At 32.7% G+C, this 27,964-nt stretch overlaps 1 protein-coding gene and 1 long non-coding RNA gene across 2 annotated transcripts; one reads left to right on the top strand and one right to left on the bottom strand.

Annotated features, from left to right (window-relative positions):
• Positions 1-7,804: 7,804 nt before the first annotated feature.
• LOC130993497 (uncharacterized) lies at positions 7,805-11,207 on the bottom strand. The gene is made up of 3 exons (XR_009091682.1): positions 10,289-11,207; positions 8,601-8,663; positions 7,805-8,081 (listed from the first exon to the last, which is right to left on the bottom strand). It is a non-coding gene; the product is annotated as an uncharacterized LOC130993497 (long non-coding RNA).
• A 13,922-nt stretch (positions 11,208-25,129) lies between these two features.
• Positions 25,130-27,685, top strand: LOC130992320 (endo-1,4-beta-xylanase 5-like). Its single transcript, XM_057916903.1, has 8 exons — positions 25,130-25,285; positions 25,386-25,432; positions 25,547-25,772; positions 25,854-26,017; positions 26,093-26,191; positions 26,270-26,472; positions 26,586-27,171; positions 27,245-27,685. The coding sequence occupies exons 1-8, from the start codon at positions 25,240-25,242 to the stop codon at positions 27,599-27,601; spliced, it is 1,728 nt and encodes a 575-aa protein (XP_057772886.1). The 5' UTR covers positions 25,130-25,239; the 3' UTR covers positions 27,602-27,685.
• Positions 27,686-27,964: the final 279 nt, after the last annotated feature.

Here is a 27,964-nt window from a genome sequence, read left to right as displayed (position 1 = left end):
TAAAAATCTTCCGTTTTAAAAATCAGAATTTATAATCATCAAAATCATCTTTCGAGTCGCTTTGATAGCAAATTTGCTTTTATCTCGTAAAACCTTTTAGTGGTTTGAATTCGTTTGTGAATGTTGAATTTGGACGCCTAGTATTAATTAGTCATCTCAGACTTGGTATTTTATTTTCTAAATGATGAATTTTTATGAAACTTAATGTGTTTTATTGATATGATTTTTAATTGGTTAAATTGAAGTTTGCTTCAAGTGTATTTATTTTATGTTAACATGAGGTTATATGGAAGAGGAAGAGTTGTTTTAGATATAAATTTTAGGGTGTTACAAATTTTATTAACCCAATGCGATACCATATTACCCTATTTAATAAAAAAATATATTTAATATCTGCATTTATTATTATTTAAATAGAAATTTATATTTATTATACTATTCAGTACTGTTATGGGTTCATTAATTTTCCCTTGTCATTTATGTTTGTAAATTTCAAATGTGATCATAAATTAAGTATTTATTAAACATCTAGGCATAAAAATGTATTTTCCGTTTTTTTCTTTTAATTCATCAATGAACCTTAAAAATATCACCTAATAAAAATACATAATTTCTACTCTACATTCGAATGTACGGTGTGGCCGGTCTGCCCTGGTTCAATATTTTTATTTATTATTGTTATTTATTTTGTTATGATCCTTCTCAACCCATCTATAAAGTATTGCTCTCATGCATTAAAAATATCATTTGTAATTTATTACTCTAGTATTTATTTTTATATAAATTATTTAATTTTATAAAAAATATTATTTGTGAAATATCATTTACATACATTAAAAATATTATCATTTTCTGCTATTAGAATTGTCATTTGTAACGTGTCATTAGAAAAATGACACATTTAATTTTATATAAAGTATTATTTGCTTTTATAAAAAATATCATTTGTATTTAATAGAAACATCATTTAAATGGGACATATAATAAAATAGAAAAAAAAATAGGTACATGTGGGCCACACACGCTGACGAATGTAAATGGAACTGCCTCATAAAAATATTAATTAATGAAAGTAAATAACAAATATCAATAATGAAGTGTGTGCTGGCCTAAAAGTAGTGTGATTAATGTCTGGGACCAAAAGTCTCAGATTCGAATATATTATCACACAATCTTATACTTACTCTATCCACGAAAAAGTATCCCCCTTGAGGAGGATGGACACATGTTTTGATAACATTTTTAAAATTTTGATCAGAGTCGAACCCTAACTACTCTCAAAAGCTAGCTCAAGAGTGTGTAGGATTGGACCCAACCTTGTATTCAGTCAGGAGCCTTGTCTACCTTCGATGTGAGACGCACCATCCTCATCCTGTTGACAAACATGTTTTTCGTACCTCAATTCTACAAGATTTGTTGTCACTTCCCTTCATATTTTGCTTGCCAATGCGTGTTTGTACCCTAATGTTGAGTTTTATGAAGATTTGATTCATTGGTGTAGTTTTGAAGTGATTTCAGGAAAACTCAAAGATTAATTGGAAGATTTTGAAGACATGAGATTGAAGTATGTCTCGAGAGAAATCTGTGCGCGCAAACGTCGACCAAATCCGAGTCCAGACGAGGGAGAACGGAGAAAAACGAGGGGACTGCGCAACGAGCCCAATGCCCCGCGGTCATCACCCGCGGCCGCGGGAGTGACCGCGACTTCCTGGCCGTTTTGATACAGATTGCATCCGCTGCACCCGCGGCTGCGAGCCCGACCACGGGCCACTGACTTTCAGCCGCGGTGAAAAGGCGGGGATCCGCCCCTTGTGGACCCAGACACGAATTTTAGCCCCAAAACTCTATTTTCCCTCTCTTTTCTAATATCATTCACCATTCCCCCACATTCCATCTTCCCCAACACTCCATTTAAAATCCTAGCCTCCATTAGCACACCAAGAACCACCCATTTTAAAAAGCATTGAAGAAGAGAGGGGAAGACTTGGAAAGGAGCTCATCAAGACTACATGATTGAAGATCAAAATTATAGGATTTGTCTATGAATATATATCTTTTTATATCTTTGTTTATATCTTCTTATGACTTGGGATTTGTTTTGATTATGAATATGTTTGGCTAAAATCTCTTATCTTAGGGATTAGATTAGATAGATTTGTGATGGATTGATATTTATTTCAATCTAACTCTTGTTTTTAATGCTTATATCTTTTCAAGCCCCAGATTTATCTCTTGTATGATTGGTTGGCCACCTTTTGTGCATTTCTAATTTGTAATTTGAATCGGGAGAGGATAATTACAATAGATTTGGAGTTTGATATATATCATCTCAATAAATCGGGAGGTTCAGAGTTGGTGAGGGCTTGTTTATCTTTTGTGCTCTTGGGAGTTATAGGTTAGAAATTGACCGGGGACGGAAATTATGTCTTGTAATCTACTGTTTTAGTCGTCCGGGGGAGGGGGGAGGGCTAAAACTAGTGGGGAGATCACCCTAGATAAGTAGGCCATATCAAGATTAATATTGATTTAGATTAAAATTCATTACAATCCATCGAAATCTAGTCCCTATGATAACTTTCCTTCAAGTCATTCCTCAATTTATTAACTAAAATTATTTTGTTGTTATTTTATTTACTTGCTTTATTTAGCTTTGTTTTAGTTATCAACACCTCTTGAACTTTGGTTGTCTAAATAGATAGAAAACAACTTATTAATAATATTTAAAAGTTTAAATTCACCAATCCTTGAGGAATACGACCTTGTTTCCACTTATTGCAACTACACCGTGCACTTGCGGCGTAGTTAAAAATAATAGCGAACACCTGTTAAGACCCGACTGCCTCAATCGGCAATCTACCCCCCAAAGGACATCGAGCGGATAACATGAAGTGGTTTTGATACCAAATGATAAGAGTTGAACACCTTCCTACTCTCAAAAGCTAGCTCAAGAGTGTAGGTTGGACTCAATTTTATATGCAGCTTAGGAGACTCATCTAGCTTCGATGTGAGACGCATAAAGTTGTAATAAGAGGAATAAAGGTACAATTTGTAGGTTTAATGTTAGTACAAAAAAGTAAAATAAAAGTATATTATTAATTAAAAATAGAATAAAAGTAAAATTTATAATTAAGTATAGAAAAGAGACATGATGTGATGGTTCAAACAGTAAAATTAGATTTTTTTTTATGAAAAATGATAAATGTGACTTTTTTTTTTATGGACGAAGGAAGTATTTTCTAATATGTTTTAAATATACGATAACATTGATAGGGGCATGTGCGTGTATATGTATGTTATTCCAATTATTGTCTTTTTAGTGAATTTAAAGCGTTACATTTTTTAATATTAGTAGATGAACTCATATCCTGTTATACGTTGTGTCCCACTTTCAATTTTACATTTTAAATCTTTTGTAAATGATTGCGCTATATATTGCTAGAGAAAATACAATCATTCATACTTCAACCATTTTTATTAATAAAAATAATACTCCCTCCGTCCCACTGTAAGTGAGACCTTTTTTTAAGCACGAGAATTAAGAAAGGTGTATTTTGTGCGTAGGTAAAAAAGTGAAAATGTCTTTAAAGGGAAAAACTTTTACCCAAAAGGAAATAGTCTCACTTACAGTGAGACGTCCAAAATAGAAAGAGTCTCAGATACAGTGGGACGTAGGGAGTAAAATCTAAAAGGTGAGATCGGAGATTTCAATATATTAATTCCTTGAAAACAAATTAAGTCTAATTTGAACTAATACATTTTTTTAAGTAAATAAAATAAATACATTATTTTTATTTGTTTAGATAAAAAAATGTTTTATGCTAAAATTGATTGTAGTAATTAATATGAAAGCGTGTTGGTTTAACTAAAGATCCCAAAGTACAAGATTATTATAAATATAAAAGGTGGTTATGGGTCTATTCGTGAAATTATTGCTCTGTCATTTTAGTGATTTTCCTTTCAAAGTAATATAGAATTATTCTCCTATCAATGCTATATATGAAAGAATCATCAAAGTTATCACAATCTTTAATTTTAGAATGGATCATTTCGGAATAGCTGTAGCTTGTATGGTGGAAATTACTCACATGCAGTAATATATTTGTAAATATTCGATTAAAATATATGAATGGTGAGCACTTTCCAAATGACCCCACACAAATAAAATTAGTACTCCCTCCGTCCCAAACGAAATGTCATATTTCTTTTCGGCATGGAGATTAAGAAATGTGTATAAAGTAGATAAAGTGGGTTGATGGAAATTATTTAAATGAGAGAGAGTGTATTGCCAAAAAAGGAAACATGACATTTCGTTTGGGACAGTCCAAAAAGGAAAACAGGACATTTCGTTTGAGACGGAGGGAGTATTTCATTAATACAACAAAAATTTGACGTACGATAGTAGGTGGTTCCCTATTTAAGGTGGTCTCATGTACACTCGGATGTATAGTAAATTCAAGTTGTATCCGACTCAGATCCAGATCCAATTGAACTATCATGATCCATTTTTTCTTGAATTAACACTAACACTAAATGACACTAACATGCACTAACACGATCTTGAAATGACACTAACATTATTTTGTTTTACAAATGACACTATTTTGAAAATAATACTAATATTATTTTATTTTACAAATAATACTATTTCGAAAATGACACTAACATTATACTGTATTTTTTTTTGACACTAACATTATATCGAAATGACACTAACACTTGACATTCAGATAGGATAGTTCAGTTGAGCCAGATCTGGGTCAGGATTCGAGTCGAGCACCACCCGGGTGTACTGTACCCGGACATGAGATTTTGTATTCCTATTTTTATTTATTTTCTCTCCACAAGCGAGCCTCGTGTGTTATGTAGTACGTCTTAAAGTATATTTCATATGTTTTAAATTGATTAATTCATCTCTCCATATTTCCATAGCTAGGAAAACATTTCACATGGTTGGAAGGTAACATTAACACAGTACATATGGCGAGTTTGAAATTGAAAAATTCTAAGGTTTAGAGACTGAGACTTTTTTTAATTAAATTACGGTTAAAAGTCACATCACAAAGTTGAAAAATCATCTCACAATGAAGAGATACTCGTAAGAATAATAACACACACAAGACATTGTGTTAGGTTTAGTGTTGATTCATAATTTGTGTCTGGTTAGATTTAATGTTAATACATTATTAAAATTGTAAATTCTTGGGGGAGGGGGGGGGGGGTTTAAGATGATGTTATTTCTATTAATACTATTAAATAAATACTATGAATTGTAATTATAAAATCAAATTATAAATTTTGGTAAATTTAAAAAAATTGTCTTATTAAATAATCTATACTATATTAAAAAGGGAGTTCTCAATTTCAAATTGATTTCAAATGAAATTTTGAAAATATTTTTAATACGAAGGTTAGGAATTAAACGATCAATTCACAACTCCACTATTTCTCACTCACATTCTCACATATCTCATTGAAGTATTTAAGCCCACTAACTCACGAAAGGTTTATTTACAATTCTATAATCTATAAAAAGGTTTATTTTCTTTTCCTTTAACTTATTATTTCTTTATTTTATTTTATTTTTCTAAAATTATGGAATTCGATTAATTCAATATCTTTAATATGCATATCAAATTAAAGATCACGATAAGAGCTTTAATTTAATATATTTTATGTAAATATTTTATTTGAAATATAAAAGTTATATTTATTTAAAGATTAATTTAAAAAAAAACTCTCTCCTCTATCATCTTTTTTTGAATAAATCTATTTTGTAATTATTTTTTATTTTTTACTTTTTTTTGTCTTTACATAATATCATTTTTTGTTATTGTGAATTCTTTTTTTATTTTATTTTTGTTTTTCAATATTCAAATATATCTAATTAACTAAAGTTAATTTTTATTATATTTATAAATATGATATTGAGTTGATATCAATTTTATATAAATTTAAAAATATAAAAATATTTTCCGTATATTGCACGGGGTTGCAAATGGTAGTTATATATCTACTAATGAGAAATATGATAAAGCTTAACATATGATCGATCGTAATGCACTTTTCTAATAATAGTATATTAATAATTTACGACATGTTAAATAGTTTATTAAACATTTTATATGTACAATTCAGTTTGTACAAATTAGAGATTAAATCTGAAGATCTATTGAGCTTCAAATGAGAACCGGCTGAATTTGTACCTATTCTTATCATTTTCCTACTTTTGGAAAGCTATAATGGATGAGTTAAATTAAATACTAATGTGACACCTAACCACCCTATGATCAAACATTCGCATCCATTCATCCATTCTAGTTATGGGATTTATTTGATAAGTGACTTAAAGAAAGACATAAATATCTATAGCTTGGTGCGCGTGTACTGTTGGCCTAGTGATATATAGGAGTTTAAGTCCAATACATGAGGTTTTGGGTTTAAGATCTCTCTTACACGATTTTTAAAATTTACTTTATTTATTTAACGAATCATGTGACAATTCATATTTTTGTGAGAATAGAGAACCATGAACAAATATATAAAATACATGAAAAAAAATACATGTTCATTTATTTTATGTATTTGTTCATAAATAAAAAACATATGAATAAAAATGTTCATATCAAACTGTCTTTTGTTAATGTATTTTATGTATTTGTTTATAAATAAAAAACACTTGAACAACGATATCTATGTCTTACTGTCTTTTGTTGATGTATTTTATGTATTTGTTCATGGTTCTCCGTTCTCACAAAAAGATGTAGTTCTTACAGGATACTCCCTCTATATATATATAGAGAGAGAGAATGGATCAATAGAGAAGCTAAATATTCAAGAGAAGCAAAGAAGCTGAATAAGTCAATAATTTTACTGAATACGCCAACAATTTTACTAAATGGAATAAATGTGTGTTATTCACTGAATATCTATTCATGTTGTCTCTTGATTTATTCAGTAAAATTATTAATTTATTCTGCTTCTCTCGAATATTTAGCTTCTCTATTGATCTCTTCCCTATATATATATATATATATATATATATATATATATAGGGGATGACTAAAATAAAAGCATTTCTTAAAATATAAAATATAAATAATTTTCAGCCTTTAGATCATCAAGATCTACGGTTGATTCGTAACCTTATTGGATAAATTCGTGGTCGTGAGTTCGAATCCCAATGGTAGCAAAAATTTATTTTTTTCACAATTCGTAACCCTGTTAGATGAATTCATACGTGTTCTACATAAAATTTGTACATTGAAAAACGTTTTTATTTTTATTTTAATAAGTGTTTTCACGGTAATCCTTCCCTATATATATATATATATATATATATATATATACTATGCAGAAGCAAATGTTTTCAAAGAATAGATAAGCATCTCAGCCATTGATCATAATTCATCGAACGGTCAATAATTAAGATTAAATTTTACATCGAGATTTTTGATGAACATATTGATAATTGTGTTGAATGTATCCAAGTTTCGAACTTCAAAAACCCCAAACGTTCAATAAAATTATTGATATGTTCAACCGCATTAGTGGTATTTTTCAACGTTTCTTCTTTTGTTGTATGCGATATGCATGTACTAAAAAACTGAGCCATAACAATCTATAGCTTGGATGCGATGCATGTACTAAAAATTTGAGCCATAACAATCTTCATCAATATTGTCACGACCGGCCTTAATTAAGGATAATTAATCCGGGAAAACCATGACTGGGGAAGGGAAATTACGAAGCGGGTTTAGAAAGGGGTGCATAAAAGAATACTCAAAGAGCTTGGATACGCGTGAAATATTCCTTAAAAAGGAAAAAGGCATAGTTCGCATAAAAAGGGTACTCAAAGAACTTGTATACGCGTTATATTCCTTAAAAGGAAAAAAAAAACATCGTTGGGGGCTTGGCTAAAACATTATCAGAGTTTGCAACGGAAGGCGTAACTGAAATAATCAGTGTTTATAGTGGAATGCATAACTGAGATACATGTATGAAGACATGTATCCTTTCTGAGCCTACTTTAAGTTCGACAAAAACTCCACTCAGCAACACTTCATCGCCCATCACAACTCAACCTGCACAAACATAAACATCGAAGGGCTAAGTACAAGAGTACTTAGTGGGCAGTTGCCAAGCATATAACATAACATCATTAACAATCATCACACGCATCGTGTCGTGGAGAAGGCCTTCCCCAACGAACACGGGCATCGCGCCGTGAAGGGGGCCTCCCTCAGCGGTCACGGCATCGTACTATTGAGGGAGGCCTCCCCCAATAGACGCTATAACACTGGAATACTGGCATCGCGCCGCTAGGGAGGCCTCCCTCAGCGGACACGGGCATCGCGCCGTGAGGAAGGCCCTCCTCAGCGGACACGGCATCGTACTGTTGAGGGAGGCCTCCCCCAACAGACGCAAGCATCAATCACAGGCATAAACTTATCAGCGTAAAGCATTCAAGCGTAAATAAGCGTAATCAAGCGTAAATCATTTAACGTAAAGCATAATAAAGCATACCATACTTGAAGATCCAATTTGCATTATAAAGCATAACACATGCATAGCATTTTATTTACGCGTAAGAAATTGCCCACCTGATAGCAAAGTTTTGCTAAGGTGCTCTAACTCCTTGTGTAGTTCTTACTCTCGCGCTTGACCTTAATCACGAGAATATAAAATAAGACATTGCCTCGAGGAAAATTCTCAAATAATGAGAAAGCGTAATTTAACTATGCATGAATCTGGTATGCATGAATTAATCTTCTGAGCGATAATCGGGAATTCTACTATTAATCCTCGTTAATAGATTTAACTAATTCTCGTATAACGTGGTCGAATAGAGCTGTGATTCTTCCTTCCTCCTCGAAATATTCTAAAAGTAAAATAAACCTCGCCTTTGTACTAGATCAAAAAAAAAATAAAGAACTAACTCGGCTTTAATCGAGGTGTGACCTTGTAGAAATTATCGGGCTTTTCGATTGAAACATAATTACTAATGTAATCTCAAATAATTAATCGGCTCAAAAGAGAGTAGCCAATTAATTAAATAAACCAGTGTCTTTAATAAAAATAAGCAATGATAGCTCGCTTTAAAGTCTGAAATCCAAAAACCATAATTAATAAACTGGGCGGCTCATTTACTGAATAAGTAATTGGGCTTCATCAAAATAGATACTGCTAGGCTTAATTAAAAGAAGTAACTTCAGCCCAAGCTTTAAAAGAATTAAAGCCCAACTTAAAAGTCTTCGGCCCAAATAAATAACACAAGGCCCAACTGAAATAAAATAAAACAAGGCCCAAATTAATAATAAAGCAAGGCCCATTTCTTCTAAAATTAGTCGGCCCATTCGAAATAAAAGAAAAGGCCCAAACAAATGAAATATGAAAGCCCAAACTTAAATAAAAGGAAGCCCAAAATTATTAAAACAAAATCAAGCCCACTCTCTCTCTCTTTTCAAAACTCTCGGTCCTCTCTCTCTTCAAGGAGCCGATGCTCCTTCTTCTTCAAAGCCTACGCTCGGCCACCTCTCAAATCCGGCCGGCTTCCTCCTCCTCGGCCGATCCGCGGCCATCTGCTTCGGTTGGCTTCGACCGGCGACGAGTCTAACCCCGGCGCCGTTCTCTCTCTGTTCTTCAGTTCACCCGTGGAACCCAAAATCGAGCCCTAGAATCTAGAACACCGCTGCTGCTCCTTCGCCCGGAATCCGGCGATTCAGCCGGCGTTAGCCGCATTCATCTCTCCCCTCGTCTCAACCATGAAGGGGAAGCAAAGCCTTAATTCTCCCCTGAAGTTTCAAACCGGGTTTTCTCCCCCAAATCCGATCGGTCTTCCTTCCCCGGCGTCGTCCCTTCTCGGTTCAGCCACGTTGCTGCTGGTCCAGAATCGGCGAGGGTCGTCGTGAGGTCGGGAGTCGTTTGCCTTTCACCGCTCGACGCCGGTGATGCTTCGGTCCCCGCGAGTTGCCGCCCACTGGACGTATCTTGGTCTGAACGAACAGGGCAGCAGCCCCGCCCTCTCTAAAGCTAAGTAACTCCCTCAATTCGACTCAATCGATTCGTAAATGTGAACTGGACAAGGCAAGGTGAAATCTTCTTGTTTTGCTTACATCTCAATTTGTGCTCGATTAAAACTACATAAGACTGTCACTTGCTCAATCGCATAGTTGGGTGTTTACTAAGTTCAATATGTCTATAAGGTCTTCTATAATTAAAACTGAAACTGATCGTGCTCATGCTTTAATATGAATGCTTACTGGAATGGTATTTGAAATAGAATCAATACCTTGAAATGTGTTGTTGGTTAAATATTGTTGTTTGTTGAACTGGAGTAACTGAACTTAAGGTTCCTGGCAAAGAGGAAATGAATGATTCTTGTGTTAATGCAGGTGCTAATCAAATGGAATGAAATCATTGAAGCCCAGCCTTACCTTGTGAGCTTCGGCTGAATGAGCTGGGCTATTCTTTGATTCTCTTTTGGATGAGATGAGTTGAGAGTGAAAACTGTATTTGTTGGCTGATTGCATTTGTTGGGTGGGGAGCAAAGGGTGGTGGCTGATAGTATAAAGGGAATGAATAATTGAGTGGAGTTGGTGGAGTGGAGTTGGTGATTGAAGAGCTTTTGCTTTTGCTAATTGATTTGGTTGTCTTCTTGATTGATTATGCTATGTATGAAAGAGGCTTATGATGTTACTCATGTGGTCAACGTATATACATGCTTCATGCTTGAGGTCTAAATTATGCTATGGTATGTTGATAGTGTAGGAGACATTAGGGAGTGGAAAGAATAATGATGATTGTAAAGTATTGAAGTTACTAATAAAAAAATCATCTAGCTTGATTAATATTAATTAATCAAGTATTTGTAAAACTAATATTGGTTTCTACTAAATAACGACGCTTCGTTATAGCTCTCTACGAATTAAATATCTAATTTAACTCGTTCTTATGATTCGGAATTAGATCACGACTTCCAAGTAAATAATAGAAATAATATTTCTATCGCATATAAATTAATAACTTGACTTTGCTAAGTCAGTTATTAAACTGGATAATAAATTATTGAATGGCTCAATAATTCTCGTCACGTTTTTCTCATACGTTATAAAAGTATAAAGCTAAATAATAACTCCGTCTCTGAAAAAAAAATCAGGACCATAAACTGGATTCATATATAACTGGCAACTGGGTTTCATTTACTAAAAGATGTGATATTAATTATCGCGATACCATATTAAATAAAAATGCGGGTCATTACAAATATATACTAATTTCTCAATAATGATTACTAGATTTCTCAACATATACTACAATTTTATAACATTAAATTTTATTCATGCTATATTTTTCTTAAAACAATGTATTTTTTTTTTATGTTTATAAACATAGAAAAAGACACATATATATATATAGGGAGAGGTTCAAATAAGAACCACTAAATAAAATTAGAACAGAGAACCATTTTAAACCATTCGATCATCAAGATCTACGGTGGATGCATCATCTTGGTGGATGAATGCAGATCCTGAGTTCAAATCCTGAAGGGAGCAAAAATTTTATTATTTTCGGATGCATTAAATTTAATAGCGAATGCATTAATTTATATAATAGATGCATTGATTTTAATGGTTCTTATGTTCTCACGATAAGTGTGGTTCTCCAATAATCGCACCCTATATATATATATATTGTTCTTGCACTGCAACCATAAAAGCAAAACGTAGTCCGAATTGCTTCATATCAAAATCCATATCGATATATTGTAAAGAATATTTGATGCACTGAGAAATAAAGCCTTTAAATTTTTCTAGAATGAACCTCTAATTTCTCCTACCAACTTTAACAATATGTGATAGCATATTTGTATCGATTTTTTCCATTGTTAATTTATTTTATGAATATCACCGCCAACAGTACTCACACTTGTATCAGTTTCTACTTGCCACATTCATTCCGAATCTCGACAAAATAAAATTTTATGCAAAAATTATACTCCCTCCGTCCACGAAAGAGTACCCCATTTGGGTGCCGACACGGGTACTAAGAAAGCTGATAAAGTTGTTTTGAGTGGGTAAAAATTACAACTTGGGTCATCGGCATCAACGGAGAAAGATGAGAGTCCTCCGATTCAGATTCGGCAGCCAAGAATCCGTTTCTGGAACCATCGATTCCGTTTTCACCTCAGATTCATATAATCTTCAATCATCGGCATCGACGGAGAAAGATGAAAGATCTCCGATTCAAATTCGAGAAAGCTTAAGTGGTTGAAATTTACAATTTTAGTATTGTTCTTGAAATTTTGCAATTATGTCATCATTTTTTAAGTGGTTGAAAACTTAACATTTCCAAATATTTTCAATCGCCGAAAAATTTATGTAACCTGCTTTAGTAGAGTTTGATATGCCAACTTTCAGTAACAAAACGAATGGAAATTTTATTTATATAAAAAAATTGAAATGTGATGACTTTATTACGACGTCTCAAAATTTTTGTTAAAAATCCAAAATAGATCAAAATATGGACTACACAATATGTCTATATAACGCGCTAGGAGTGTGACACGTATCAGATGCCTTTCGAGAATTTTCAAGTCAAAATACACACATGACTAAAATTACAGGCTTTAATTGAGGTTTAATTGAGCTCTATGTCTGCATCAACATTAATGACTCCCATTCTCCCAGCTACATTAAATTACTTGCACGTGTAAATTGGATTCATTTATGCATCTTCAAATTTCAACCACGACAGATTGGATAAGACTTGATAATGTAGACGCGTCTTTTGAATGAGCAATTTTCGCATTTTTCTTATTCGATCGGATTCAACACGTGTACTAATTTCTTTTTATGTCTGACTCGTGACTCGTGAGGTACTATCAAATTTGTTATAATTTACATAAAATTTATGATAATAAAGTATAATTCATTTTTATAACTATAAATTGAAGTTATAAAAAATTATATATACTCTAATCATGAATTTATCAACTCTAATAATTAATTATTGAATGATTGACTCGTAATTTCTATAGGCAACAATGGAGCCAAACTCTGGCTCTGCGGAATTAGTTTATCATCCAACTAGCTACTTATTCTTACGTTTTTACTTTTTACATCTCCGTGGGCCTAAATTTGTTGAACTTCACGTGTTTTTCTTAATTTAGAATTTATGGGGCTATATATAATAATTAATTAAATTGTTAAGATTAAATTTTTTAATTATATGGATAAAATAGTACTCCCTCCGTCCCAAACGAAATGTCCTGTTTTTTTTTTTGGCACGGTTATTAAGGAGCAAGTTAATCAGAGTATTAAGTGGTGTTGTATAAAGTTAAAATTTAGTGGGTCCTACAATAAAGTAACTTAATTAAGGTTTAAGAGATTAAGGTTTTAATTAAGACTAAATTAGTAATTTAATTAGACACTTATTATCCCTTATTTTTTCCCAAAAAGAAAACAGGACATTTCGTTTGGGACAAACCAAAAAGGAAAACAGGACATTTCATTTGGGACGGAGGGAGTATATTTTTTAATATTTTAATTATCTTTTAATCAAGTGGCTTTAGAGAGAGAAACAAATAAGCATGTAGATAATCACTTTTTTTTTTAATTAAAGCAGATAATGAAATTTTATTAAGTGAAGGGAGACCCAACAAGGGATTTTCTGAATCCACTAAGAATCCAAAATTGGGCTTTTGGATTGGAAGTAAGAATCCGAATTCGACTCATGGCCCACTTGAGACCGCATTAAAAGCCCTAATTTGACTTAATTTTCGTATTATGTTTTTTCATCCTAATCTAATTAACTATTTTTGATATATAAATTATTTCATGTTCCTTTTCAACCGTGAAATTTTAAATAAAACAAAATTATATTTTGGTTTATTTTAGAACAAGGGACAAAAACGAATTTAACTAAAAATTGGGTGAATCAAGCCAAAAATCATTCAAAGTACAATTCCCCCCCCCCACCAAAAAAAGGAAAAAGCCACAACATAATTTTTTGAGTTACAACTCACGCGCACCATATTCAGCATAATGAGATCATTTAAGATTCAGTCCTCATCATCATCCTTTCTCTCACTAAAACCCCAAAAAAAAAGCCACAACATTTTTACAACCACAAGAAATCAGTTACTCCCTCCATCCACATGAAAAAGAATCATACTTACCCCTTTTTTTGTCTATAAAAAAAGTTTCATTTAACTTTTTAAATCATCACATCATACTATAAATTGTACTTTTATTTCACTTTTTAACTAAAAATATACTTTTATTTTACTTTTTTGTATTAATACTACCTCTACAAATTGTACTTTTATTCCACTTACACATACTTTAATAATTTTCTTAAAATCCGTGCCAAATCCTAAATGGAACTCTTTTTCGTGAACGAATGGAGTACTATTTTAATTTTTTTGTTTTTGTTTTTTTTTATAATGAGAATGTAATTCTTTTGCCAGTCACATCACATGCATTAATAATTGTCAATTGAATAATTTTGGCAAATTCAATTTGACAAGGCAAACTAAACCACCCTAGCCATTCTTTATTTTGGATATTGATTCTAACGCCTATCACAATTAATTTTATTTGCTTATTTGATCGTTATTATTTTTGACATGTTGATTCCGTATTTCATCGATCTTGTGTGATGCTTGAACCCCGACTTCATAATCAATGGGAAAACGTATTATTAATTGAGTAATATTTCGTTGTCTGGTCACAAAACTTCAAAACCTGCATATGACACTCTACTTTCATATTTTTATAGCATTTGTGTGTAAACTAGCACTTCTTTGTTTTTTGTCCGAGCTTGGTAATTATTCCGAAAACAACCTCATATTGAAATGGAAAATTCGGATTAATTAGACTCAATAATGATAAATATACAGAACTGCATATGTATTACTCCAATATTAATGCATGAGAGCATCCATATTGGGGTTACATGATAGCTAACTTGATGAGGGAGGACCACATTGTGTAAAGAGGCTGCATTGGGATTACATGATAGCCTACATAATTTTTTTAGTTTTGATTTTTATACTTTTCACTGAAATTTAATTGCTCAAATCTAAATAAAACATTTTACTAATAATTAAAATTTCATTAAAATAAAAAAACCTAAAAATTACATAAAAAAGAAAAAGGAAAAAAAAATATAACGGTAAAAAAATCTCGGAAATCGAGGCAGTCAAATTCAAAATTTGAATTTTAATTTTTTTTAATGGCGCGTGTAAAACACGCGCCTATTTTTAACGGCCGAGCGGGCTACACGTTAAAACGTGTAGCCCTCGTGTAAGGGAGGGCTGCATCGCCTTACACGATGCGAACCTTACATGAGTAGGCCGCTATCGTGTAGGCGATGCGGATGCTCTGATGTGTCAGATTTCAGTATCACCTAATAGATTTCTTCTACACCTTTGTAATAATATCATGTCTTAATAGGGAAATAATCTATACCTTCTATCAACGAATAGTCTCCCCTAACGAGGAATTTTTAATGCATGATTTGAAAATACTCCAAATATCAATTTCCTTTGAAAATTAACTTTATGATATATTTTATTTGTTTTAATTAATTAGTCTCCACTTATCCATTAATTGTGTGCTAAGCAACTTGGGCCGTTATTTTTTTTTTTTCTATCTATAATGTAATTGAAGTTGATTCATATATTTGATTAAATTACGTAACATGGTATTTTTTGGAGAACCTGGCAGTGAACATGCCTTCAAGAAATCCTATAAAGTGATGCCCATACCTTATACCTACCTTTCTTCCTTTTTTTGTGATGACACCTTTGTCCAATGTGAAGCAGTGTATATGTTTTATTGGTGAAAATTTCTTTAATTAATTTCATAAAATTATTACTTTGTCATTTTAGTGTTGACGTACGCAAACTTCAATATCTATATAATTTATTCCAGCATACATAAAAGAACGTAGAATTAGAGAAATAAAGATGGGATACTGACATACTGCCATATCTAGAGTATTTTCAGGTAAAATATTATTAAGAGATAATAGAGAGAATACAAATCAATGAATACAAAATATTTTTTCTTTTATCCCATTATTATTTTCCATCAGGAAACATAGTTGACGTACAATGAGAATTTGGGGTGTTTATCTTCGATTACCGATTGTGTCTTTGGCACTGAAAAATAATATTGGGATTAAATTAAAATATATTTTATAATTATCATTCTCTTTTACTAGGATATAATTGCCATTGAGCCCTATTATTTGGACAATACAGTATCCTCTTAAAAAGAATATCATAATAACCACACAACTAATCTATTTATAGATAAATTGATTAAACAGTGGTTCTACTATTTGAGTTCTATCATTGCGCTATATATCGCTAGAGAAAATTCAATCATTCATATTTCAACCATTTTTATTAATAAAAATAATAAAATGTAAAGGCGAGATGAGAGATTTCAATATATTTCGCCATACTGTAGCCTCGATTCGGCAGCTCATTCTGCATCGATAGGTCCGTTTCACATCCATCGGGACAGAAACCGGCCTACCGACTTCATGACACGTCGAGGATACCAGGCTTAGGAGTTATCTACTTTTGACTGTCTCTCTACTCTTAGGCATTTTCTTGCTCTGGTTACTGATTAGGATGAACCTGCTTGGTTATCCTAACTTTAGATTTCATTTTCATGATGATAAGTAGTCTGTTTTGGCATGTTTCTTTTTTGATGCTGTTTGCTTTGCCTTTTGGGTGGAGTATTTGTTTTTTTTTTATTTTATAAATTAACAGTATTAAATAAAGAAATTTAAAGGTCGCGTTACAAAGGACTTGAACCCAAGACCTTTGGCCTTAGGCATTAATCTCTTACCGCTTGACCAACACACGCACACGAGTATTTGTTTTTTGGTTAATCCTTTGGTTGTCATTAGCTTGTTTCTTCTCTTCTTTTCCCTGTTATCTCCTTTGGGTGCTGTCACTTTTGGGCAACATCATGTATGAGATACTGCTTGATGGTTATTTATAGGTTGGGGTCTGCCTAACCCCTCAATCTTCGGGTGGTTTTATTAAAAAAAAAAACTTTATCAAAAGTCTAATTTGAATTAACATTTCTTTTAAGTAAATAAAATAAAAATTATTTTTATTTGTTTAGGTAAAAAAGTGTTTTATGTTAAAATTGTTTGTGTTAATTAATATAAGCGTGTTGGTTTAACTAAAGATCCTAAAGTAGTACAAGATTATTATAAATATAAAAAGGTGGTTATGGGTCTATTCGTGAAATTATTGCTTTGCCATTTTAGTGATATATAGAATTATTCTCCTATCAATGTAATGAAAGAATCATGAAAGTTATCACAATCTTTAATTTTAGAATGGATCATTTCAGAATAGCTGCATGGTTCGTTTCAGAATAGCTGCATGGTGCAAATTACTCATATACTGTATATTTATAAATGTTCGATTAAAATATATGAATGGTTTGCATTGTACAAATGACTCTGCACAAAAAATTACTACTAGTATTTTATAAATATGACAAAAATTTGATGTACGATTATATATATAGTTTCCTATTTTTATTTATTTTCTCTCTACATAGGAGGCTCGTGTGTTATGTAGTAAGTCTTAAAGTATATATATTTCATAAGTTTTAAATTGATTAATTCATTCTTCCATATATTCATTACTTGGTGCCTGGTGGTAAGCAATGCGCTGTCCCCCCCCCCCCCCGTTAATTTATAATATAACTGGAGTTGATTCATATATAGTAGTATTATTTAATACTATGTGGCCATAAGGAAATCTTGAAACCCTAAACAAAATTAGGTAGCAAAATTATTTAATGTAATTAAAGTCTACTGACCACGATATATAAAGAAGAAATTCAATTAATTTTCTAATTAATTACTTTATGATAGTGAATGCAACTCCGTGAATTTATGTTGTTTTCGAGGACATTGTATTGTAGAAATGCATTGTTGGATTATATTGATCAACACACTATTATAACCTGAAAACCATTACATCAGAAAAGGAAAATAAAAGAAGAAAATTACAAATTCTCTCGGGTGCGACCTGTCCGGTTTGAACCAGTTCAGATTGGTCTGGACCGATTCAATCTGTTTTTTTTTTTTGTTTTTTTTTGTTTTTGCCCTAATCGGCTTATTCAAAAGTATCATTTGTATGTATTAAAAGTTTTATTTGCATGCATTAATTAAAAGTGTTATATATCATTTATTTTTATGCAAAGTATCATTTGATTTTATAAAATTATTATTTTATTTTATGCGCAAAGCATTGTTTGTATATATTAAAAGGTGTTAATAGGCAAAAATGTCAACTTCCTTAAGTTCTTTTGTAAAAATGCCCTAAGTTATCATACAAAGCATTCTATGCCCTAATTATGTGAAGTACCTATTTTACCCTTTAATTAAAGAATAGGGCATAGAATGCTTATGTTTATAAAAGAGGACATTTTTACCATAGAACTTAAGGAATAGGGCATTTTAAATTTTCACTCTATTAAAAGTGTTATTTGAAATGTATCATTTGGTTCTATAAAAAATATCATTTGCGAAGTATCATTTTTATTTAATAAAAATGTTATTTGTTGTCAGTAAAAGTATCATTTATGTTGCTAAAAAAAACGGACCAAATTTTTTTTGGCGAAAAAATTGTTTGGGCCGGGTCGGGTGCGGATTTGAGCTGAATTTGATCCGTCTACATGTGGTGCGGACGGATGTACCTCAACAATGTTGTATATTTGGTTTTGTTATTATTATTTTTTAGGGTCGTTATTTGCTAAATTTGTTATTTAGACATAGTACATAGTGAGACCAAATAAAGTATTCGAACCAAACTTATGGTAAAGAAAATAAGGGTTGCTTTGTTAAACTTCAAAAAATAAAAAAAATAAAAGGTTGCTTTGTTATTTCATTAATTGACTATATAGCTAGCTAATACGTACGTGCAATACCAATATTGATATTGATGGGTTTGCTTGGTTTTTGGCGAAAATTTTACACATTTGATCGATTTGACAGCCATTAGTCATAAAAGTCAACGATTTGACAGCTATCGGTCAAGAGTACATATGACCGGTAGGTGGCTAGATCATGTGTCCGCCCGATAAAATCATGTGTCTGCCCAGGCGGACACATGATCTAGCCACCCATCGTTCATAAGTATTCTTGACTGATAGTTGTTAAATCGTTGACTTTTTATGACCAATAGCTGTCAAATCGGTCAAATGTGTAAGACTTTCATAGAAAACCAAGCAAACTCATCAAATCAAAGGGTATTTAAAGAATAGGGCATAGTTAGCTTATGTTTATAAAAGAGAGCATTTTTACCATAGAACTTAAAGAATAGGACATTTTAAATTTTCACTCTATTAAAAGTGTTATTTGAAATATATCATTTGATTCTATAAAAAATATCATTTGCGAAGTATCATTTTTATTTAATAAAAATGTTATTTGTTGTCAGTAAAAGTATCACTTATGTTGGTAAAAAAAAACGGACCAAATTTTTTTTGGCGAAAAAATTGTTTGGGCCGGGTCGGGTGCGGATTTGAGCTGAATTTGATCCGTCTACATGTGGTGCGGACGGATGTACCTCAACAATGTTGTATATTTGGTTTTGTTATTATTATTTTTTTAGTGTCGTTTTTTGTTAAATTTGTTATCTAGACATAGTATATAGTGAGACCAAATAAAGTATTCGAACCAAACTTATGGTAAAGAAAATAAGGGTTGCTTTGTTAAACTTCAAAAAATAAAAATAAAAAAGGCTGCTTTGTTATTTCATTAATTGACTATATAGCTAGCTAATACGTACGTACAATACCAATTTCTTTTTCTTGTTTAAAAAAAAAAAAACATGTAACACAGTTTTCCTAATTGTCAAAATATTGCTCAAAAGTGTAAATCGGGAATTATTGTAGAAGCATTTTATAAATTAATCCAACACCAAATTTTTTTTGAAACATAATCCAACACCAAAATTAGTGTATTCTTAAAAAATAATCCCACGCGATAGTTTATCTTCATAATGAAAAACACATCATGGTGGGTAGACATGAAATAGCTAGGAAAACATTTCACACATGCTTGGAAGGTAACAATACATATGGTGAGTTTCAAATTGAAAATTCTACAGTTATATAAGGTTTAGACAGTGATTTTTATTTTTTTATTTTTATTTTTAATTCAAATGCTACGGTTAAAAGTCACATCACAAAGATGAATAATGATCTCACATTAATGAAGAGATACTCATAAGAATAATAACACACACAAGACAATGCATTAGGTTTAACGTTGATTCATAATTTGTGTCTGGTTTGAATTTTGAATTATGCATTATTAAAATTGTAAATTCTTTGTGTGTGTGTGGGGGGCGTGGTGGTGGTGGTGGTGGGGCCGGGGTTCTAAAATTATATTATTTCTAAAAATATTATTAAATAAATTGAATATATAATTATAAAATCAAATTATAAATTTTGGAAAACTAAAAAAAAAATTGTCTTAGTAATGAATTACGCGTACTAATGAGAAATATGATAAAGCTTAAGAAAATTAGTATGAAATATTAACGCACTTAATATAATAATAATATATTAATAAGAGTCAACGTGTAAGATAGCCATATTGAGCAATGAAACTCAATATTTGACCACTCATCTAAAAAATACAAATTTTAGCAATTTTTTTTACGTTTTAGGATTGTTTTGCCCTTAATTAAGGCGGACCAGATTCGAGTTTGCGCGCGGGTTAGGTCCACTTGACACTATTAGTGCCAAAAATACCAATAGAAAAAAAAAACACAAGTAAATTGGTACTTTTGGTACAAATGACAATATTAGTGCCAAAATTAAGTACAGACAGAAAGCAAAAAAAAAAAAAAAACAAGTAAATTGGTACTTTTGGCACAAATGACAGTATTAGTGTCAAAAGTACCAACATAAATTATAAAAATATCAAGTAAATTGGTACTTTTGGTACAAATGGTAATATTAGTGCCAAAAGTATCATTCGATGATTAAAGCCTAAATGGAGAATCTAAAAATCATATGGGGAAGTGTTCAAAATGGTCATATGACTGCACTCATCTATATAAGACAAAACAATCTATCAGTACGACTATATGATACTATTGACACTAATATGGTCACTAGTATCATTCGTGCAACACAAATAAGCGCGACCGACGGGTAAAAGGGTAATTTGGGCGAAACGCATAAAATATGATCAGATTTTGTGTTTTTCAAATCAGCGGCCAAAATTTGTGTTTCCTTCTTTAAAATGGTCACGCGGATGTATTTTTTCTATTAATAATGTACGACATGTTAAATAAATCCGTACAAGTTTGTACAAATAAGAGATTAAATCTAAAGATTTCTTGAGCTAATTCAATTGAGAACCGACTGAAGTTGTACCTATTGTTAGCACTTTTCCTATTTTTGAAAAGCTATAATGGATGGGTTAAATTAAATACTTAATGCGACACCTAATTAATCACCCTATGATCAAACATTCACGTCTAGTCATTCATCGTTTCTAGATATGGGATGTTTTTGATAAGTGACTTAAAGAAAGAAATAATATCTATAGCTTGGATGCCATGCATGTACTAGCCAGAACAATATATCTTCATGAACATATACTAATTTCTCAATAATGATACTAGCTAGGTTTCTCAACATATATTACATTTTTATAATAATAGTATATTAATAATTTATGACATGTTAAATAATTTAATTATTAAACATTTTAATTCTTGAGCTTCAATTCAGAACCGGCTGACTTTGTACCCATTCTTAGCATTTTCCTATTTTTGGGAAGCATAATGGATGGGTTAAATTATATACTTGATGTGACACCTAACCACCCTATGATCAAACATTCACATCAATTCATTCATCGTTTCTAGTTATGGAATTTTTTTTTGATAAGTCACGACTTAAAGAAAGACAATATATCTATAGCTTGGATGCCATGCTTGTATTTTTATAATAATACATTAATACTTATGTCTTTTTTGATGTTTATAAACATAAAAAAGGACATATATTGTTCTTGCACTGCAACTATAAAGCAAACCGTAGTCCAAATTGCTTCATCTCTAAATCCATCTCGATATATTGTTAAGAATATTCGATGCACTGAGAAATAAAGCCTTTCAACTAGAATGAACCTCTAATTACTATTACCAACTTTAACAAGTAACAACTAATATTTGATCGCATATTCGTATCTATTTTTTTCATTTTAATTTTATTTTCTGAATATCACCGCCAACTAACAGTCACACTTGTATCAGTTTCTACTTGACACATTCATTCCGAATCTTGACAAAATAAAATTTTATGAAAGTGTAAACAAACACTTAAATCCCTAGATAAATAAAATTTAATATCATAAAAATAAAATGTAAATGTAAACAAACACAGACTTCACACCTGTAGAGGCCAGCACAGCAATGAGAGCTCACATCAAAATTAAAATTCACTATTGAATAAAATAAATTTTCTAGCGTTACAATCTTTGATATTAGTAGATGAATGCATATCATCATGTTATACGCAGTACTGTACCACTCTCAATTTTATATAAATCTTTCGTAAATGTTATCATTCATATTTCAACAAATTTAATAATAAAAATAATAAAATGTAAAGACGAGATGGGAGAGATCTCAATATATTCCTTGGAAACAACTTTGCCAAAGCGCACCCGCAATGTTGTAAACGTTACTTGATCCTCCTTCGCAAGAGTTATGGGTTCTTAAGTCTTCAACAATTGTATAATAACAATCTCCACTAATCTTCTTTCTAAGTATCATACATCACAACAAACGCCTTTGAGAGGGAAAGTGCCTCTGCATACTGGCCGCCAATACTTGTAGCATCCTTTCAAGTCCTTAACCAGCCAACTTTCCCACGCCTCTATTTCTTGTGATACACTTTGCATTACCACCAACAAAATTATGATTTGCATCACAATATTTGATTTTGATGTACTCATGCTTGTATGATATTTTTATTCTTTTTTCAATCTTCGTTTCTGTGATGATATCACTTCGTCCCGCATCTATAAATATAACTCAACTTATTAAGACTTTATTAAATGATATGAGTCGTAACCTACACAAGTATTTATCGTCATCATAAATTCACACATTGTTATTATTAGTTTTTTTAGGGTCCCTTTTTTGCTAAATTTGTTATAATCTAGACATTCGAACATAAGTTATGGTAATTAAGAAAATAAAGTTTGCTTTACTATTTCAATAATGAGACATTCTCCTGTGCAACTGATTTCTGAATGACACTACTTCAACATACAAATGACACTTGAAGTCAAGTGTCATTTGTATGTTGAAGTTCAAGTGTCATTTGTATGTTGAAGTAGTGTCATTCGGAAATGTTCAAGTGTCAATTCTCGAATGAAGTAGTGTCATTCTGGCAACCAGTTGCACGGTGCAACCGGTTGCACAAGAGTATTTGTGTTCATTAATTGACTCTATAGTTAGTGCATACAATGCAAGCAGGCCCGTACCTGAGGGCATGCTCAACATGCTGTCGCATAGGGCCCCAAATTTTTGGGGGCCCAATTTATAGATATTTATACATATATATAGTATATATATATATATATATATATATATTATTTTTTTTAACAAATAGTATTCCAAAAATATATGCAGTAACTGAAAAAACATTCCTAAAAAAAATGAATCAAAAAGTGAATCTACGATCAACTATGTCGCAAGACAGGTTGAATGGTTTGGCTATGTTATCAATTGAAAGAAATTTGGTTGATCATTCAGATTACAAACTTGATAAATATATTTGCCTCTAAAACTATAATACGTGTTGTATTTAGATAAAGTAAGAAACTTATCTCTATTTTAAACTAATTTTGGTTTGGCTATGTTATCAATTGAAAGAAATTTGGTTGATCAGTCAGATTACAAACTTGATAAATATATTTGCCTCTAAAACTATAATACGTGTTGTATTTAGATAAAGTAAGAAACTTATCTCTATTTTAAACTAATTTTTATTGTATGTTCTATCAATATTTCATATTATTTATTTTTTATAAAATCCTAATATTTTTGTCCTTTTTATCCTTGCTAGATATACAAGAAATTGTGTTTTGGTTAGATATTGTGAGGACAGATTGCATTCAATACTGCTGCTATGGTGAACCATATTATAAAGTATTTATTTACATAGCTTTGTCTTATGAAAGTTCTTTTCTTCACTTAGATCATACCGTTAATGTTGAATTCTTAGTAACTTATCTTTTCTTCTCTTTTGATTGAAAACTCTTTTGAATAATTGGTTGAGAAAGTTTATGTTAATATATTATTGTTGTTTCGTCGATATAAAAAAAAATTATAAGGGCCTATTTTTTAATTTTTGTTTAGGGCCCTGTGAGATACAGGACCGGCCCTGAATGCAAGACAACAATTTTATTGACGTGCTAAAAAAAACACGTGATACAGTTTTCCTAATAGTAAAAAATTGCACAAAAGTGTATTTTGTTACGGGAAATATTGTAGAAACATTTTATAAATTTATCTAACACCATAATTGAGTCAAAATTAGTGTATTCTTCAAAAATAATCCCACACGATAGTTTAATTCTTTATATATAATGAAAAACACATCAGGATGGGTAGACTGAAATAGGAAAACATTTCACATGCTTGCATTGAAAATTGGAAGGCAACATAAATACAATACATGGTGTTTGACATCGAAAATTTCTATATTTAAGGTTTGGAGACTGTGATTTTTTTTAATTAAATGCTAAAGTTGTATCTATTCTTAGCATTTTTCTATTTTTGGAAAGCTATAATGTAAATGTAAACAAACACAGACTTCACACCTGTAGAGGCCAGCACAGCAATGAGAGCTCACAGCAAAATTAAATTGGGAAGGGGAAGGACGAGACTGCTCATCAATCGAACCACACACACTCCTTCTCTTTCGCTCTCTCACACACACACCGACTCCATCTTCTTCATTCTTATGATCTCTCTCTCTCTGTTTAACAGACACATATATGTGAAATGCTTCAGTCTTCCCTTTCTATAAAGAGGCCTCATTCTTAGCATATTCTACCTCACCCCTTCAAGCTTTCTTAAACACAATCCTCAAGCTCTCTCTCTCTCTCTCTCTTGCCTTGAGATTCCGCCGAAGAAGAATTTGAACTTCCATCGTCCAAATGGCTTTTCTGATCACTGTTTTCACTCTATTCTCTCTTTTCTTTGGTACATATTATTCTCTCTGTCTGTCTCTCGATCTCTTTGTGTTTTTCCTGATCATATATATATAAACTGACATCTATATATTTTAATTTTTGTTGGTCAGTTTTTGAAGTTTATGCGGTGCCCTATGATTACTCATACACACTTGGGGTACGTAATTAGCTAACTTGATGCATTTTGTTACTACCAATCTGTTCCTTTACATGCATGATCTTCTTCCATTACTCGCAATCGCAATTAAAATAATGAATGAAATATTGTCAGTGTGTGGCGAAGCCCAAGCCGCCGCAATACTATGGAGGAATCGCCGTGAATTCAGAATTCAACGATGAACTTACGGGATGGGCGGCAGTTGGAAACGCTACAATAGCTACTGCCAAGTCGGCGTGCGGCAATAGCTACGCAGTCGTTTCCAACATTCACACGCCACGCTCCGACGGCCTTTCTCAGGCTTTCAACGTTGACAGAGACATACTGTACACCGTTTCAGGTAGTTCATTAATTAATTACTTTTTGTTGCTACCACTAAGTTATTAATTGAAAAAGAATACTAATTAACATTAATTTGCAGCATGGTTCCAAGTTAGCGTGGGAGAAGTTGCGGTGCAAGTTAAGATAGTAACGAGCACCGGCAACCAAACCGCTAATTGGATTGTGGCAAAAGCCGGTTGCTGGACCATGCTCAAAGGTGGCTTCCATGTCAACGTTACTGAAGCAGCCGAGCTCCATTTTGAGGTCTCTCTCTCTCAATCTCTCTCTCTCTTTCAATTATCTCTAATTAACATTAATTTATTTTGGTTGTGTGTCAAGACCAACTCCACAGGATCTGATATGTGGGTTGATAGCGTCTCGGTGCAGCCGTTCACGCAAGAAGAGTGGACTTGCCACCAGGCTCACAGCCTTGAAAAGGTACAATTCATAATTAATTAATGTGGAATCTGTGTTTAATTATATGTGAGATGATATGGTATATATGATGATATGCAGGTGCGCAAGGGGAAAGTGAGATTTGAAGTTGTTGATCCATTGGAAAATCCAGTGGCTGACGCGGCTGTGTTGATCAAACAACACGAGCCGCATTTCCCCTTTGGCTGCAACATGAACCGGTTGATCCTGGACAACCAAGAATACCAGAGATGGTTCTTGGAGAAACGGTTCAAATATTCCGCTTTTGAAAACGAGCTCAAATGGTAATTTGTTACTCACTGTTGTTTTCTTATTAGTTCCATCTCACCTAACACATTGATTTTATCTGGTCATACTAACACAATGTTGTTTTCTTTGTGTTAACTCAAATTTTCAGGCAGTTCACCGAAATCACCCCGGGGGTGGTGAACTACACGGTCCCGGATGCGATGCTGAAGTTTGCGAAAAAGCACCATATCACGCTCCGGGGCCACAATATACTGTGGGAAGACAACCAGTTCCAGGCACAGTGGCAGAAAACACTGTCGCCGGAGGAGCTGCGCGAGGCAGTCCTCAAGCGAGTCAAGTCGGTGGTGACTAAGTACAAGGGGCAGTTCATCCACTGGGATGTTATCAACGAGAATATGCACTACGTCTTGTACAGCAATGTCACCAACAACGGGACCGACGTCTTCAGACTCCTCCGGCAGCTGGACCCTCATCCCATCCCCTTCCTCAATGAATTCAATGTCATTGAGGATTGCAGCATCCAGTCCAAAGCCAACCCGTGGCAATATCTGCAGAAGATCGACCAGCTCAGAGAAGGAGGCTACGGCGGTCCTCTAGGGATTGGCCTCCAAGGCCATTTCATACTTGAGCCAAACTACCCCTTCATCAGGGCGTCGATTGATATGCTTCATGCCACCGGATTGCGCATCTGGATCACGGAGTTTGATGTCAACACCCAACAAAATGCGTGGATGGTAACTGTTTTTCTCAACTTATGAATCAAACTATTACAATTATAAACACTAAATCGTGTATTACTTTGGGCAGGTTAAATATGTGGAGCCGCTGCTGCGCGAGCTTCACTCGCATCCATATGTGAACGGCATTATAATGTGGGCGGCAGTGTGGCCCAATATCTCATGCTTCAGGATGTGCTTGACCGACAACGACTACAACAACTTGCCGGCCGGCGACGCCGTCGACAAGTTCATGAGCGAGTTCATCAGGGTGCCGGATGCTAACGGGAAAACCGACCGCAGTGGAGCCTTTGAAGCTTCGCTCTTCCACGGCGAATATGAGGCCAGCATCACTCTCCCCGACGGCTCTCAACCTCCCGCTCCACAGACGTTTAATCTTAAGCCTCGCAGAGACGTGTCCGTTGTTAGGTTCAAGACTCCTTCATGAGAATCTATGTTACTTTGTTGTAAATGGACGCTGTAGCATCTTAATCAAATTCCACTATCTCAATTTCATGGCCTTATTTACTTATATATGTGCGATTAAATCAATCTTTTCCATAGTACCACAAATAATTAAGTTATGAGGCATTGAAGGCGATATTGATGCCATGCAATTAATTAATACCTACCACCATATTAATTCGTTATCATGTGGGTAAAGATATCTTAATTAGAGATTTTCATATCAAAGAAAGAAAAGTTCAAAGTTGCATGACAACACCCCCAAAGAATCAAACAAGTGTATATATGCCTTACACTAAAGTACCTACAAAAAAGCAAATAGTAAAAGTTTAAATTGTAACATAAA

This window comes from Salvia miltiorrhiza, chromosome 1 (assembly GCF_028751815.1).
Source record: "Salvia miltiorrhiza cultivar Shanhuang (shh) chromosome 1, IMPLAD_Smil_shh, whole genome shotgun sequence".
In the NCBI taxonomy this organism is placed as follows: Eukaryota; Viridiplantae; Streptophyta; class Magnoliopsida; order Lamiales; family Lamiaceae; genus Salvia; species Salvia miltiorrhiza.
The sequence above is the reverse complement of the archived record's forward strand: the minus strand, read 5'-3'. Positions and strand labels throughout refer to the sequence as shown.

Bases quoted from the DNA above. Each gene is read 5' to 3' on its own strand.
- LOC130992320 (XM_057916903.1), top strand. From the start codon at position 25,240: ATGGCTTTTCTGATCACTGTTTTCACTCTATTCTCTCTTTTCTTTG. The intron at 25,286-25,385 runs GTACATATTATT...TTTGTTGGTCAG, and splicing joins TCTATTCTCTCTTTTCTTTG to TTTTTGAAGTTTATGCGGTG. The intron at 26,018-26,092 runs GTCTCTCTCTCT...TTGTGTGTCAAG, and splicing joins CAGCCGAGCTCCATTTTGAG to ACCAACTCCACAGGATCTGA.